The 17,179-nt window shown below is 54.1% G+C and overlaps 1 protein-coding gene across 1 annotated transcript; it reads right to left on the minus strand.

Moving 5' to 3' along the window:
• Window positions 1–4,115: 4,115 nt before the first annotated feature.
• Window positions 4,116–16,660, minus strand: TAL1 (TAL bHLH transcription factor 1, erythroid differentiation factor). Its single transcript, XM_038760146.1, has 5 exons — window positions 16,617–16,660; window positions 10,563–10,664; window positions 10,212–10,481; window positions 7,843–7,937; window positions 4,116–5,579 (listed from the first exon to the last, which is right to left on the minus strand). Exons 1-5 carry the CDS (start codon window positions 16,658–16,660, stop codon window positions 5,155–5,157), a joined length of 936 nt encoding a protein of 311 aa, XP_038616074.1. The 3' UTR covers window positions 4,116–5,154.
• Between the last annotated feature and the right edge of the window lie 519 nt (window positions 16,661–17,179).

Raw genomic sequence — 17,179 nt, forward strand, 5'->3', positions numbered from 1 at the left:
GTCTGGCACATAGGAAGCGCTCAGGGAATACCATAATTATTATTAGCCCTCCCCCGGACCCCACCTCATCTGGAACCCCAGAAGGGAAGGGCACCACCCCCCAACTCTGGACCGAGACTTGACCGAGACTTGAATTAATAAGAATAGTAATAATTATGGCATTTGTTAAGTGCTGACTATGTGCCAGGCACTGTACTAAATGCTGGGGTGGATACAAGTGAATCAAGTTGAACACAGTTCCTGTCCCATATGGGGCTCACGGTCTTAATCCCCATTTTACAGATGAGGTAACTGAGGCCCAGAGAAGGGAAGAGACTGGCCCAAGGCCACACAGCAGACAAGTGGCAGAGCTGGGATTAGAATCCATGACCTTCTGAATCCCAGGCCTGTGCTCTATGTACAGCGTGGCTCAGTGGAAAGAGCCCGGGCTTTGAAATCAGAGATCATGGGTTCAAATCCAGACTCCCCCACTTGTCAGCAAGTCACTTAACTTCTCTGAGCCTCAGTTACCTCATCTGTAAAATGGGGATTAAGACTGTGAGCCCCCCGTGGGACAACCTGATCACCTTGTAACCTCCCCAGCACTTAGAACAGTGCTTTGCACATAGTAAGTGCCTAATAAATGCCATTATTATTATTATTATTATTATTATTATTATCATTATTATTACTATGCCATGCTGCTTCCATGGCTAGTTCTGGCTTGAACCATGCTGACAGTTGAGCTTTTGCAAACTTCAGCACTGGTAGGTCATGGAAGGGAGAAGATAAAAGCTTGGTGGGCTGACCTTACTCCTGCCTGGCGGGGAGGGAGGCTGAGGGGGTCGGCCTCTCCCTCCCGATAAGCAGGGAGGGTCTCTGCTTGCCTCTGCTAGACCTCTGCACCCCACCTAGCTGCATCTCCTTCCCCCCGGGGAAGGAAATATGTCTTGCCATGCTTCTTGTGAACTCTCCCCAGGAATTAGGACAATTTTATCCCCAACTCTTCCTCTTGACTGCCACCTGACCTTGGGCAAATCCCTTAAACTCTCTGTGCTGTAGTTTCTTCATCTGTAAAATGGGGAGACGATCCCTCTGGGCCTCAGTTACCTCATCTGTAAAATGGGGATTAAGACTGTGATCCCCATGTGGGACAGGGACTTTGTCCAACCCGATTTGCTTGTGTTCACCCCAGCGCTTAGTAGAGTGCCTGGCACACAGTAAGCGCTTAACTAATACTACGATTATTATTATCATTATCCCTGCTCTTCTTCCCTCTTAGACTGTGACTCTGTTCGATCTGATTATTTTGTGTCTACCCCCATTGCTCAGCACACTGTCTGGCACATAGTAAGTGCTTTGAAGTACCACAGTAATAATGGTAATAATAATAGCATGGATTAAGTATTTAAAGGGGGCCCTTCATAACACGGTTCACCCTTTGATTGCAAAGGGAGCGAGCAATCTGTCTTGCATATCCCTCTGCTCTCCTCCAGCTATCTCAAGTTCAGATTCTCCTAGAAGTCTTTCTGTTCCCATTATCTGTGGAGGAGGCTACAACGCTCTGCCCACAGGAGATGTTCAGTAAATACTGCCAATGCTGATGGACCCACCCTTAGGTTCTGAATCAGTCCCAGGGCAAACCGTCAGAAAGACCAGTGAAATTGCTTCCTGTGCTACTCCTCTGAACCCTGCCCTCGAGGGAGTGGGCTAGTAGCTCTCTGCAAGGCTCTGTTAAAGACTAGGGGTCACGACGGGGTGGGTTGTCCCTGATTAAAAGTTCTCCTTTGAGCCTCATGTAGCATTTCTGAATCTGTTACTCCGCATCCTCAGCACTTGTGTTTACATCTATTTTCTATTCAACTGGACACCGAATATGTCCATTGAATATTGAATTATTTACTGTGATCTCCCTTATTTGTAAATATTTTATGTTGTTTTCCTTATTAGAGTGTAAGGTCTTTGTGGGCAAGGAACAAGTCTCCTCTCTTTTGTGCTTTTCTGAGGGTTTAGTACAGTACATTGGACCATGGGGAAGCTCAATATACACTATTTCCTCTACTACTCGTACTTTTATCATTTCTACTCCTACTCATGAACCCATCCCCAAATCCTTTCCTTCCATCCTAAAGTGGGAATGTTGGTGGAAGAGGGATGCGTGGGAGTCCCTAACCCACAGGCAGCCAGGCCGCTTTGTAAAACTTTATTTAGAAATATCCTCGATATATTCATTATATATATATACACGTTACAACAATCGTGTTTTCTAAAGAGCACATCCACAGTGGGTCTGCCAAAATGTCTTTCCAAAGGTAAAGGTACCAGTTCTAGGGTTATTTCTCTTCTGCGGAAAAATGCAGAAACCAAAAGACTCATCACATACAGTACAATGTTGACTGAAAGTGCTGACCAAACAGAAATGTGATGATATATATACACAAAGACAAAGAGCAAGCAGGGGAGAAGGATGTCACAGGAGGAGGTGTACCATTGCAATCACAACTAGACATACCCCGAAGATCTAAATCTTATTTGGCTAAGAGGCTAGAAATCGTGTTTGCGCACAGGGTAAAGGTTGTACCATCTTGTCATTTTCAGCTACAAAAAAATACTCATTAAAAAAAAGAGGAAATTTCCTCCCCTCCTGACATTCATTTTTGTTTCTGGAATGTTTGCTGCCTTTCTTCAGGAGAACAGGCCAGTGGTTTTTCAGGTCTGGTCTCTAGAAACACCACATATACCTCTCCCGAGTGTCACGATAAGTTGATTGGGTGTTTCTTCCCTACTCTCCTTCCTTCCTCGAAAGCCTCCTTCTCCCCCTCCCCTCACTCACCAGCCTCCCCCATGATCCTCAACAAAGGATACGGCCATGATGGATCCATCCCAGAATCCCAACAACAGCAGCGGGGACCAAATGGCACAAGAGGAAGCCGGCTGGGGTCTTGGAATTCCAGCTATGAGGACAGCCAAAGGGGGTGATTTGGGACAAAAATAATCCACCTCCCATTTTGGTGGTCTTCACAGCCTGGATCTACCAAACAGTCCACGATTATTTTCCTCACACGGGGGCTGTGTTCAGTCTTACCCCCGCCCCCACGAACTCCTTTAGGGGAAGACGATTTCTTAGCCAGAGAGAATGCCTCACTTTACTCCCCCATTTTATATCGCCGTTTCCAGGTGGCCAGCTCTAGCATGGACAATTCCATTCCCAAACATAATCCCATTTCCAATCAGGTTATTCTAGGGAGGGAAACACCTTCCCAAAAGACTGGGGGACTGAGAGTCCACTAGGAAGTCCAAACCTCCAGGCCTTGCACTGGCTTCATTTAGGCATCTACACTAGAGACCCGTCACCCAACCCAATCCAGACTCCTCCCAAGAGGAATTGGGTCAAATGACCTAATTTAGTTAGGACCGCCGCAACCCTAGGTCCTACCCCTTTCCTGGAGGAATGAATGGGATCTCTGGGAGGATGGAGGAGGAGGCAGGGGCCCTAGGAGAGGGTGGTAGTGGATAAATGTCACCCATGGATGGATGGGTCGGCAGAATGAAGACTCTCGGTCTTTACAACTCTGCCCAAGAAAACCAGCAGGTAGAAGGTCCCCATTCCACCATTTCCACCAGCCCAGTACCTCTGTGTCTACAGTCAATAACAGTGGAGACAAAATATCACCTCTTGGGCTTTGATTCTCTTCTGTGTCCTTCAGGTGGGGGAAGGAAGGGGTGCTTGATCTTCCATGGTGGGCTTCAGGAAACATCGGGTCTTTGTCATTCGGGGAATTCGACCAGGGTCAGGGCCAGCTGTGTTACTGGTTTGGGTACCTCTTCTTATGAGACGGTTGCTTGGGGGGTGTGGCTGTGTTGTCCTTCCCACTGGATTGACATCTCCCTGCTTTCCGGTCTGTAACCACCCCGCTCCCCTCCATATCCTCTCCATGAGAAGCAGGATCCCGTAGTGGAAAGAGCACGGGCCTGAAGTCAGGTCTGCCAACTTATCTGTTGTTTGATCTTGGGCAAGTCACTTAACTTCCCTGCACCTCAATTACATCATCTGTAAAATGGGGATCGAGATGTGAGCCCCATGTGGGACAGGGACTGTGTCCAATCCAATTTGTTCGTGTCCACCCCAGCACTTTGTACAGTGCCTGGAACTTAGTAAGCGCTTAACAAATACCATAATTATTATATCCAGCTCCCTGGCCTTCCTCAAAGCCCCGCAGGTGGCTTCATTCCATCCTTCGGGAAGAGCGCTGATGGGAAGGCCGGAGCCACATTCCAACATTGAACCGACCATCCCAGCACAACTTCCAAGTTTCCGAAACTTTCACTTCAGACCCAAGCTCTTCCCGCCTGTGATTCGGGAGCTGATAAGATCTGTGGGAAAAGGGGATGGGAGCGGGGAGGGGGCAGGGTCTGGCCTCCACCCCCTCCTAAACAGCCCATATCCTCGTGTGGGCACACGTCGATGCAAGTGTGTACGTGTGCATGCGTGTAACCCGGGGTGCACATTGACACGCCTTCGACATACATGCACACTGGCATTGAGGGCAGCTGCGTTATGCTTCCCCGCCCTAGGAGTCATGTCCTCACAGGAAACACCTGGAGGACGCTGGGCCAGCGGAGGTATTTTGATGTTGACCCAAAAGTTAAATGGGGGAGGGGGAAGCTGAGAGGTCAGCATGAGGATCTGGGTACCTTGTCTCCCGGGGGAGTGGCGCAAAGGTTCTAGGGGGGCAGGGTGGGGGGATAAAGTCCACACCCCGACCCCAACTCACCACCACCTGAAGTCCGATGAGGTTGGCAACGGGCCTGGATGCCAACCCCCCCCGTTAGCGTTTGCTGCTGCCCAGGCCCAGGCCCAACCCCATGGAGGGTCAGTGCTCCCAGAGCACTGCGAATCTTCCTCCAGGATCACTGCCAACATTCCTGCAGGGACAAGCAGGGTGTTGGGACCCGAGCCGGTTGGCCTCCAGAGGAGGAAGGTTGGGGGGCTGGAGGGTCGTGGGGGGCGGTGGCCTGCACAGGTTGGAATTTGGGATTCGTGGAGGAAAGTACCTGCGTGTCCGGGGCGGACTCTGAGCCTGAGTGCTGCCTCCCAGCTGGGCCGGGACCCTCGGAAATGGGGGCTGCGGGGGGGATCGGGAGGCCGGAAGGACCTCGGGCGCGGGGGACGGGTCACCGCTGCCCACTGCCCTCGACTGGCAGGGTGGGCGGGTGAAGGCCCCGGGGGTGCTTAGCTTCCAGCGCTTCGGCGTCTTCGGAGAAGCTGTCGGTGCTGCCCGTCCCATCCAGGGAGCTGCCGCAGCTCGAATTAGGGGACAGAATGTCCTGGAGCAGGTCCTCCTGCACCCCGGGAGCGGCCTCCTTGGCTCCCCCTTTGCCACGCTGGTTCCCCTCCTCCTCCTGGTCCCTGAGCAGCTTGGCCAGGAAATTGATGTATTTCATGGCCAGGCGCAGGATCTCGTTCTTGCTCAGCTTCTTGTCGGGGGGGTGGGTGGGGATGAGCTTGCGGAGCTCGGCGAATGCCCCGTTCACGTTCTGCTGCCGCCACCGTTCGCGCGTGTTGGTGAAGATGCGACGAACCACCTTGGTATGCGGGCCTGGAAGGGCAGAGGTGGTCAGCTGGAGACCCTGGGGGGGGATTGGGGGGGCCGTCCGAACAGCGGGGAAAGGGGGTGATCAGCGGTGGGATCCAGGGAGATAGAAGGAATAATACTAATTGGGGTATTTGTTAAGTGCTTACTATGTGCCAGGCACTGTTCTACATGCTGCAGTGCATGATAATCATAACTATGGTATTTGTTAAGTGTTTACTTTGTGCCAGGCACTGTCCCAAGCACTGGGCTGCAAAATAATAATAATTATGGTATTTGTTAAGCACTTACTTTGTGCCAGGCACTGTCCTAAGCGCTGAGGTGGATAATAATAATAATTATGGTATTTATTACTTACTACGTGCCCAGAACTGATACTTGCAAATAAGGTTGGACATAGTCCCTGTCCCCCAAGGGGCTCAGAGTCTTAATCCCCATTTTACAGAGGAGGGAACTGAGGCCCAGAGAAGTGAAGTGACTTGCCCATGGTCACCCAGCAGACTAGGGGTGGAGTTGGGATTAGAACCCATGACCTTCTGACTCCCAAGCCTGAGATCTAGCCACTAGGCCATGCCGCTTCTCAATGGGATGGGAGATGACTGGGGACGGTCAGCGGGGGCTCAGCCGGGTGGCCAGCGGAGAAGGGGGGTGGCCAGCAGGGGTATATGGAGGGCTGTCCTGGGGTGTTCAGTGGTGGCGGCCCCAGTTCATCCCCACCCACGAGGAACCTGCAGAAGGGCCATTGACCTCTCTGGACCTCAGCACTCGCGTCTGAGCTGTCCCCTCCCGGAGACCCTCAACCCCAGGAATCCCAGATTCTAGCCTGCCCGCAGCCACACTGGTCCACCCGCCCTATGTCCAGTGACCGCTGGCAGTCCTGCCCCATCCCCGCAAGGCCAAAGAGCTGAGCATCCAGCAGGATAACTAGGGGGTCTGGGTCCTTCTGGGGAGACTTTTATTATTATTATTACCATAATAATAATTATGGTATTTGTTAAGCACTTACTATGTGCCAATCACTGTTCTAAGCCCCGGGGCAGATACAAAGTAATCAGGTTGTTCCATGTGGTCTTAATCCCCATTTTACAGATGAGGCACAGAGAAGTTAGGCGGCTTGCCCAAGATCACACAGCTGACAAGTGGCGGAGTCGGGATTAGCACTCACGTCCTCTGACTCCCAAGCCCGTGCTCTTTCCACTCAACCATGCTGCTTCTCACGCTGCTCTTTTCGGGTTTCCATGAACAAACCCTGTTTTGTTTTGTTTTTTTCCAGAACCGAAGGCCCCGGTCGGAGCGGTCCTCTGGACAGCAAACAGGGTCTCAGTACCCGAGGGCCGGGTGGCTTGGGCAGCTCTGTCCAGCCAGGCTTGTTGGACTGTGGTCAGTGATGGGGAGGGGAAAACGCGGGGCGCTCCATCCCGGGGGTGGGGGATAAAAGGGGGTGCCACTCTCCCCAGGCACCAGGCCCGTCTTTGAAGGGAAGTGGGTTAGGATGCTGTGGAGAAGAAGGCTCCACCTAGCAGGGCAGGGTTGGTGATGGGGTGGCGCATGAGGAAGCCACAGAGTGAGGAAATAAATCCTGGTTGGGAAGAGGGGAGGGAGGGAGGAGGGGGGAAAGAAGGGGATGGGGGAGAGTGAGGAGGAAAGGAAGGAGAAGGGAAGAAAGAGGAAGGGGGAGGAAGGTAATAATAATAATAATGATATTTGTTAAGCGTTTACTATATGCCGAGCACGGCTCTAAGCGCTGGTTAAAAGGAGGGGAGAGGAAGGAGAAGAGGAGAAGGAGGAAGAAAAAAAAGAAGAGCGAGCAGAGGGGGAAGAATAGTGTGGTGGTGGTGGGGAGAGGAGGGAGTGACTGTAGCCTTGCAAATAACTACTCTCCTGGCCCCTTGGCCCGGCGGCGGGAGTCTCGTAGGCCACCCGTACCAAGTGCTGCTTTCTGGCTCCGTGGAAAAAGCCCGGGCTTGGGAGGCAGAGGTCGTGGGTTCTAATCTGCGCTCCGCCACTTGTCAGCTGGGTGACTCTGGGCAAGTCGCTTAACTTCTCTGTGCCTCAGTTACCTCATCTGTAAAATGGGGATGAAGACCGTGAGCCCCACGTGGGACAACCTGATTGCCTTGTATCTACCCCAGTGCTTAGAACAGTGCTTGGCCCATAGGAAGCGCTTAACAACTACCATCATTATTATTATTGTTACATATTCCAATATATTTGCTAAGGGGAGGCCGGTGAGTGGGGAGGAAGGTCGGGGCGGGCGAGGGTCTCTCACCATCATTGATCTCCACCTCGTAGGGGGAGGGTCTCCGCTTGACTCGGTTGTTGTTGCTGAACATGGGGAAGGTGTCCGGATCTCCGAAAAAGCCACTGCAAAGACAAGGGCGAAGGGAGCAGGGAAGGCGGGGGGTGTCAGAGAGCGGTGGGCATGAAGTCGGGGGGAGGGAGGGGAGAGGGACAACTTGGGGGGTTGCTGTGGCCCCTGGACCCCCGCCTCCTCCCCAGGGAAGGCCCCGGGCTGTGGGGTTCTGGCCCAAAGGCGGGAATCCCTTCTCCTCAGCCTGGCCCTACCCCAAAAAAAATCACACACGCGCATATACACAGATGCATACACAAACCCGAGTGCCCCCCCAACACACACACACACACACACACACACACACACACACACACTCTCTTTCTCTCTCTCTCTCTCTCTCTCTCTCTCTCTCTCTCTCCCCCCCCCCCCCCCCCCCACAAAAGGACAGGCGGCTCTTTTGAAGGGGACGAGGCATTCCACCCCAGACCTACCCAGACCCTGGCTAAAAATACAGACTGACCCATGGGAGAAGGAAAAGGGGCAGAACATTCCCCCCAACACAAACACACACAGAGATTCACTCGCACAGCACCCCCCCCCCCCCCCACCTCCGGGCCCCACACACAGACACACACGCGAGTACACGCACTCACTGGTGCACGTTAATACGCAGGCACACCCGCCCTTATCCATTCCACATAATAATAATAATAATGGAATTTATTAAGCACTTACTATGTGCAAAGCACTATTCTAAGCGCTGGGGCGGTTACAAGGTGATCAGAGGTACACACATATACACGTGTGCTGTCATTCCTAGGCAGATGCATGTACAACCTAGGCACGCAGAAGTTTGGGCCCTTATGCACATGTACACACACATTGCAGAGACAATCGCAGATATGGAGGTACACAAACGTGTCCGAGTGTACACACTCACGCCCCTACACACAGCGCCATCGTAATAATGACGGTACTTGTTCAGCGCTTACTGCCAGGTACTGTACTAAGCGCTGGGGTGGACACAAGTAAATCGGGTTGGACAAAGTCCAACCGTGGGGGGAGAGGGGGTCAGACAGACGGAGCGACAGGAACAGAGGGAGCAGCCGCCTGGACCCACAGACGGACAGGCGGCCGGAGGGTCGGACACTCAGACGGACAGGCGGCCGGACACCCAGACGGACAGATGGCTGGAGGGTCAGACACCCAGACGGACAGGCGGCCTGAGGGTCGGACCCACAGACGGACAGACGGCCGGAGGATCGGGCCCACAGACGGACAGGCACAGACGGCCGGAGGGCCGGACACCCACACGGACAGCCGGACCCACAGTCAATCAATCAATCAATCAATCAATCAATCGTATATATTGAGCGCTTACTGTGTGCAGAGCACTGTACTAAGCTCCTGGGAAGTCCAAGTTGGCAACATATAGAGACAGTCCCTACCCAACAGTGGGCTCACAGTCTAAAAGGGGGAGACAGAGAACAAAACCAAACATACTGACAAAATAAAATAAATAGAATAGATATGTACAAGTAAAATAAATAAATATATAAATAGAGTAATAAATCTGTACAAACATATATACATATATACAGGTGCTGTGGGGAAGGGAAGGAGGTAAGATGGGGGGATGGAGAGGGGGACGAGGGGGAGAGGAAGGAAGGGGCTCAGTCTGGGCCTCCTGGAGCCAGAGGGTCGGACCCACAGACGGACAGACGGCCGGAGGGCCGGACACCCAGACCGACAGAAGGCCGGAGGGTCGGACCCACAGACGGACAGGAGGCCGGAGAGTCGGACACCCGGGCGGACAGACGGCCGAACACCCAGACAGACACACGGCCGGAGGGTCGGACCCACAGACGGACAGGCGGCCGGACACCCAGACGGACGGGCGACCAGAGGGTCGGACCCACAGACGGACAGACGGCCGGACACCCAGACGGACAGGCGGCCGGAGGGTCGGACCCACAGACGGACAGACGGCCGGACACCCAGACGGACAGGCGGCCGGAGGGTCGGACCCACAGACGGACAGGCGGCCGGACACCCAGACGGATAGGAGGTCGGAGGCCCGGACCCACAGACGGGCAGGCGGCCGGACACCCAGACGGGAGGGCGGCCGGAGGGTCGGGCCCACAGACGGACAGGCGGCCGGACACCCAGACGGACAGGCGGCCGGAGGGTCGGACCCACAGACGGACAGGCGGCCGGAGGGTCGGACACCCAGACGGACAGGTGGAGCCAGGGCATACAGAGGGATGGACGGGGGTCCCCCCCTCCCCTCCGCTCCCGTCCCCAGCCAGAGGCACCCGGGTGGACGTCGGTCAGCCCGGACTGACCTGTTGATGACGGCCAGCGGCTGGCTGAAGCTGAAGAGCATGGCTCGGCCGGCGGCGGCGGCGGCGGCGGCGGCGGCGGCGGCGGGTTGCAGCGGGAGGGGCGGGGGGCTCAGCTGCACCATGCGGCCGTCGCCGGGGAGCTCGGCGGGGCCGGGGCCGGGGCCGGGGGCCGGGGGTCTGCACAGCTCCGTGGTGGGGACCCTCGGCCTCGCCTCGGCCCCGGCCTCCCGCCCCTTTATATCCAGGCCGCCCCCGCGCCGGGCCGGCTCGCTGGGCGGGGGGCGGGCGGCGGGGGAGGGGGCGGGGGCCGGGCCCGGGCGGCCCGTCTCCTTGGCGACGCCGTTGGGCAGCGGGGTGAGGAGGGGGGCGTCCGCCTCCCCGGCCGGCTCCATGGGCGCATCCTGGGGGGGCGGCTCAGCGGGGGGCGCGCCCGGCGGCCGCCGCTCCATCCTCCTGCGGGGGACAGACACACGGACACACGGACACACACACAGGAGGGGAGAGGAAGCGTTAGACCCGAGGGGAGCCGGGGTGGGGGGAGGACGGGATGGGGGGAAAAGGGGGCAGTCGGGCTTGGGATGGGGGCCAGGGGAGATCCAACGGGGGAATGGGGATGGGCAGGATGGAGAGGGACAGAGACACGGGCACAGACGGAGAGATGGGGATGGGCAGGACAGAGAGAGACAGAGACACGGGCAGAGACGGAGAGATGGGGATGGGCAGGACAGTGAGAGACAGAGATGGGGATGGACGGGACAGAGAGACAGAGACACGGGCAGAGACAGGGAGGTGGGGATGGGCAGGACGGAGAGGGACAGAGAGATGGGGATGGACAGGACAGTGAGACAGAGAGACACGGGCAGAGACAGAGAGATGGGGATGGGCAGGACGGAGAGGGACAGAGACACGGGCAGAGACGGAGAGATGGGGATGGGCAGGACGGAGAGAGACAGAGACACGGGCAGAGACGGAGAGATGGGGATGGGCAGGACAGAGAGAGACAGGCAGAGACACAGAGATGGGGATGGGCAGGACGGAGAGAGACAGAGACACGGGCAGAGACGGAGAGATGGGGATGGGCAGGATGGAGAGAGACAGAGACACGGGCAGAGACGGAGAGCTGGTGGTGGGCAGGACGGAGACAGAGACACGGCCAGAGACAGAGAGATGGGGATGGACAGGACGGAGCGAGACAGAGACAGGAAGAGACAGAGAGATGGGGATGGACAGGACGGAGAGAGACAGAGACACAGGCAGAGACGGAGAGATGGGGATGGGCAGGACGGAGAGAGACAGAGACACGGGCAGAGACAGAGGGATGGAGATGGGCAGGACGGAGAGAGACAGAGACACGGGCAGAGACAGAGGGATGGAGATGGGCAGGAGGGAGAGAGACAGAGACACGGGCAGAGACGGAGAGATGGGCATGGGCAGGACGGAGAGGGACAGGGCCACAGGCAGATAGAGATGGGGGAGGGGACAGAGGCAGAGAGAAAGGGAGACGGAAACGGAATTAAACAGGGGCCCAGAGAAGCCCGAGACAAACCTTGGGGATGAAACAGGAAACGAAAAGAGACAAGAAACAGTTACAGGATAAGGACAGAGAAAATGGGGGGAGGGGGAGAGAGGGAAAACCCTCGGGACTCAGGTGCCCCCCCCCACCAGTGCCAGAGACCCCCCAAGCCTTTTTTTCAGGCCCAGATGTGGATCATGATGGCATTTGTCAAGCGCTTACTATGTGCCAGGCACTGTACTAAACGCGGGGGTGGAGACAAGCAAATCGAGTTGGACGCAGTCTCCTGTCTCACAGCTTCAATCCCCATTTTCCAGATGAGGTCACTGAGGCCCAGAGAAGTAAAGTGACTTGCCCAAGGTCACACAGCAGACAAGTGGCGGAGGGGGGATTAAAACCCATGACCTTCCGACTCTCAGGGCCGGGCCCTATCCACTATGCCATGTCCAACCCTGTGCTCTGCCTCCGACCCCGACGCGGGACCTCACCCTCATTTCTCCGAGCAACAGGCCCTGGAGAGGCCGAGCCATCTACACCGGTGGCGTCACGGGGTGTGGAGCGAGTTGTCCGGAAGATTGAGGGGGAAGGCCTTCCCAGACTGACTCCCCCTTTCCCTCTGCTCCTCCTCCCCTCCCCATCGCCCCCGCTCCCTCCCTCTGCCCTTCCCCATTCCCCTCCCCAAAGATGTTTATTACTCTAGTTTATTAATGATGTGTACATAGCTACAATTCTATTTATCCTGATGGTATTGACACCTGTCTACTTGTTTTGTTGCTGTCTGTCTCCCCCTTCTAGACTGTGAGCCCTTGTTGGGTAGGGACCGTCTCTCTCTGTTGCCGATTTGTACTTCCCAAGCGCTTAGTACAGTGCTCTGCACACAGTAAGCCCTCAATAAGTACGATTGAATGAATGAATGAATGAAGGCGAGCCCTCGAGGGCGGGGAAAGAAGGGGAGGCCCGGGTGGGGCGAATTCCCGCATAACGAGGCACCGACTGATCCCCGTGGGAAGCTTCACCGCCACCTCCCCGCGTCCCCCCGACTCAAAAAGGTCGGGGTCATCCCTCCCCCCGAAACCGATCCGGCAGAGACGAGCTAGATGTTGCCAATTTGTACTTCCCAAGCGCTTAGTACAGTGCTCTGCACATAGTAAGCGCTCAATAAATACGATTGATGATGATGATGAGCTAGGCCCCAGCCTCCCCCTGCCCCCTCTTTCCAGCTCCTTCCTAAATATCCGAAAGCTCTGAAGGCGAGCGAGGGTTCGCGTTGTCGGGGCCCGGGTTGAGCGCTATGGGAATAAAGTAGTCTGAGGGTTCGAGGGCATGGGGGTTAGGAAAATGGGCAGGAGAGGAGGAGGAAGGAGGAAGAGGAAGAGGAGGAGAGGGAGGAGGGGGCAAGGCGTGGGTGGGGGGCGACTCTGATATAAACCAATTTGGATTCTGATCCAAAGAGGACCCCTCATCCCCAATAACCTCTCTGGGTCTCCCCGCGGCCATCCTCTCGGCCCACGGAAGGGCCTGGGTCTCCGTGGGTACACCCCCTCTCCCCCAGCCCCTGGTTCAAAGAACTCCCCCTTCCTATGGACAACTTCCAGGGGGGACACGCCAGTGTGAGCGTGTTTGTGAGTGTGCGAGCGCGTAAGGTCATTGGTGTGACGTGTGAGTGGGTGGGAGTGGGTGCCCGCGTGTCTGAGTGTGGGTCCGTAGCCTCTAGAACCCCCATTCTAGCTGAGTCGCTAAGGGGCTTGAACTTGAATTATGTAGGTGGATATACAGGCGTGGAAGAGGAAACAGTACATGAGTAGACCGTTATACGGGTAGGGTGGAATATTCCGTACAGCGGATATACTAGACGAGTAGGTCTATGTTATGGATAGAGATATTATAAGGGAAGATAAGGAGTAGCGCTATTACAAGGTAAATACGTTCTAAGGGTTAGGAGTTGTATATCATCATCATCATCATCAATCGTATTTATTGAGCGCTTACTGTGTGCAGAGCACTGTACTAAGCGCTTGGGAAGTACAAGTTGGTATATTGGTAGAGATATTATAAGAACAGATAATAATAATGGTGATGGCATTTGTGAAGCGCTTACTATGTGTGAAGCACTGTTCTAAGCACGGGGGCGGGGGATACAAGGTGATCAGGTTGCCCCACTTGGGGCTCACAGTCTTCATCCCCATTCTGCAGATGAGGTAACTGAGGCTCAGAGAAGTTAAGTGACTTGCCCAAGGTCACACGGCAGACATGAGGCAGAGCCGGGATTAGAACCCATGACCTCTGACTCCCAAGCCCGGGCTGTTTTCACTGAGCCACGCTGCTTCAATATACGATACGATACAAGGGATATTTTATATGACATATACGGTAGATCTATTACACGGGTAAATCTATTGTAAGGGACGATATATTAAATTGGCAGACATATAAGTGCATATATTTTAAAGGTAGGAAGAATATTTGAATAGACACAGTAAAGGAATGGTCAACATTTTAGGGTAGAGATATTTAGCGCTTAGAACAGTGCTTGGCTCAGTGCTTAGAACAGTGCTTGGCACAAAGTAAGCACTTAACAAATACCATCATCGTTATTATTATATTTTATATGGGCAGATACGATAGACGGTTGGGTTACATTACAATGATGGATTATTTAAAAGGAAAAAATGCATCAAATGGGCAGACTTCAGAAAGGGTATATTATAAAGTAGCTAACAAGGTAGGAATATTTTCTGGGTAGATTTATTATAATAATAACATTTACGGTATTTGTTAAGCGCTTTCTATGTGCCAGGCACTGTACTAACCGCTGAGGGTAGATATAAGCAAATCGGGTTGGACACACTTCCTGTCCCGCGTGGGGCTCAGAATCTCAATTTCCATTTTACAGATGAGGTAACTGAGGCCCACAGAAGTAAAGTGACTTGCCCAAGGTCACACAGCAGACAAGTGGAGGAGCCAGGATTAGAACCCACGGCCTCTGATTCCCAGGCCCTTGCTCTATCCTCTATACCATGCTGCTTCTCTATAAGAATACATACGTTATCAGATCAGGGATATTTTATGTGAGAAGATACGAGTAGATATATTTAATAGGTAGTTACGTATGTGCTGTCAGTTCCCACTCCCCCATTTTTATTTTTAGCTTTTGAGTGCGCCCGTGCCCTCCTCCCTGGGACATGGACCTTGTCTAATTCCCAGAATTTTCCCAGTATTCTTCCCCAGCACTTAGAACAGTCCTCTGCACACAGTAAGCGCTAAATAAATACTATTACTATTACATAAGGGTAACTATATTATAAGGGAAGGTGTACTCTAAGGGTAGGAATAGTATCTCAGTAGACGGATTATAAAAATAAATAATACATTTTAAGCGTACAGATATTTTATGTGGAAACATATATAGTATCGGTAGATATATTTAAAAGGAGGAATTATTATTATTATTATTACTTTTTTCAAGTGTTTACTATGTACCAAGCACTGTACTAAGCGCTGGGGTCGGTACAGGATAATCAGGCCCCACAGTCTAAATCGGAGGAAGAACATACACAGGCATAAAAGAGATATATTATAAAGTAAAAATACAAGAGGAGTATTATATTGGTATAGGGATTATAATAAAGAGGTACAATTAAGGGATTTTTCAAGGGTAGATATTTTTTACGGGCACGTTACATTATAATCGTAGATATAATATTTTAAGGGGAAAGTACATTACATGGATAGACAAAGAAAAGGCACATTATAAGCTAGCTATAGGGGTAGCAATATTATTTGGGTGGATATATTATAAGAATAGATGTATCGATAGGATAAGGATATTTTATATGGGTAGATATGCCAGCAAATATATAGAATAAAGAGACATACAGGGAGATATAGTAAATAGGTAGACATAAGGTTAATATTTTAAAGAGGAAGACATCCTAAGGGTAGGAATATTATATTGGGAGATGGATTATAAACATAGGTAGATTTTGCGGGTAGACATATTTTCTATGGGCGGACCTTTTATTATACGGGCGGACAAATGATGGGGGAAGGAATGGTTTATGGAAGGAATATTGTATTCCAAGAAGGATAGTTTGTGGTCGGTGGGCAGCGCCCGATAAGGGCACAAGTGTTTTCGGAGATTTCCGATCCCTCCACCCCCTACCCCCACCCCAAATTCCAACAGGGAAAACGGCAGGCAAGACCGCGGCCATCCCGCGCCTTTGCGCCCATCTGCGGATCGAGTTTCCGAAGGCTGAATCAATCAATCAATCAATCGTATTTATTGAGCGCTTACTGTGTGCAGAGCACTGTACTAAGCGCTTGGGAAGTCCAAATTGGCAACATATAGAGACGGTCCCTACCCAACAGTGGGCTCACAGTCTAGAAGGGGGGAGACAGAGCACCAAACCAAATATGAACCGAATCTGATTCGGGATCCCCGGATTCCGGGATCCAGAAACCCGGGCCGGCGGGGCTCCCTGGATTCCCACCCCCAACCCAAACCGGTGGACCCGCCCCCCGCCCCCCCATCCCCTCCCTCCAGCCCCTCTGCCCTTCCTGATGGAGAGAATAATAATGATTACGGTATTTGTTAAGCCCTTACTATGGGCCAAGCACCGTCCTAAGCCCTGATATGGTGGGTGGGAGTCGGGAGGAGGGGGAGGTGGGCATCCTGGTGGGAAAGGCTGGAATAATCCAGCATCCTGGTGGGAAAGGCCCGGCCTTCGACGGACCATCTGGCCACCCTGCTAGGAAAGCAGGCCCCGGGCCGGGTTTCTGATGGGCCCGAACCAGTCCGGCAGGGCTGGACACTGGCAGGGCTTTGTGCGGTGCAGACCCCCAGCCCAGACCAAAGGAAGGACCCCTCCCTCCCTCCTCCTCGCCCCCCACACCCTCCCATCCGACGGGGCGCGGGCGCAGGACTGACCGGGGACATGCTAACCCCCCCCACCCAGCCACCTGGTCCTCTCGGCGCGGTCCGGAGCTGCGCGGCGAGGGTCGGGGGTCCGTCCTGACCCCCGGGGGTCCCTCCCCTGGCCGGAGGGGAGGGGGAGAGAGGCAGGGGAGGGGGCTGCGAGGCGCTCCTGGCGTCAGGCGGCCGGCTCTTCCACGCCCTGCGGATCCAGATCCGAACCGAAATCCATCCAATCGTGGGAAAAAACGGACCGGGGGAGCGTAGGGGGGAGGAAGAGGGGAGGGGGTCCTCTTCGAGACCCCCGGGAACCCGCCCTGGGGCTCACGAGGGGGCAGTCGGGGATAATAGCCACGAGGGTCTCCCCTCCCTCCCCCAGGCAGCCCTAGATGGGAAGGGGAGAGGGAGGAGGAAAAGAAGAAGGGGATAGGAAGGGGGAGGGGACACTTCTAGGGGTTCCCGAGATCAGAAAAACACCCCCAGCCTCTCCAAGCGCCCCCCACTTTGGGGGGCTTGGGCCTCGGACTGTGGGGGATCGAAGGG

This window comes from Tachyglossus aculeatus, chromosome 18 (genome assembly GCF_015852505.1).
Source record: "Tachyglossus aculeatus isolate mTacAcu1 chromosome 18, mTacAcu1.pri, whole genome shotgun sequence".
NCBI classification, from domain to species: domain Eukaryota; kingdom Metazoa; phylum Chordata; class Mammalia; order Monotremata; family Tachyglossidae; genus Tachyglossus; species Tachyglossus aculeatus.

What these genes read in the sequence shown, in the direction of transcription:
- TAL1 (XM_038760146.1), bottom strand. Translation starts at nt 16,660, where the DNA reads ATGTCCCCGGTCAGTCCTGCGCCCGCGCCCCGTCGGATGGGAGG. An exon ending in GCGCCCCGTCGGATGGGAGG is followed by an intron (nt 10,665 to 16,616) that starts GTGTGGGGGGCG and finishes TGTCCCCCGCAG; the next exon opens with GAGGATGGAGCGGCGGCCGC. An exon ending in CGAGGTGGAGATCAATGATG is followed by an intron (nt 5,580 to 7,842) that starts GTGAGAGACCCT and finishes CTGCCCTTCCAG; the next exon opens with GCCCGCATACCAAGGTGGTT.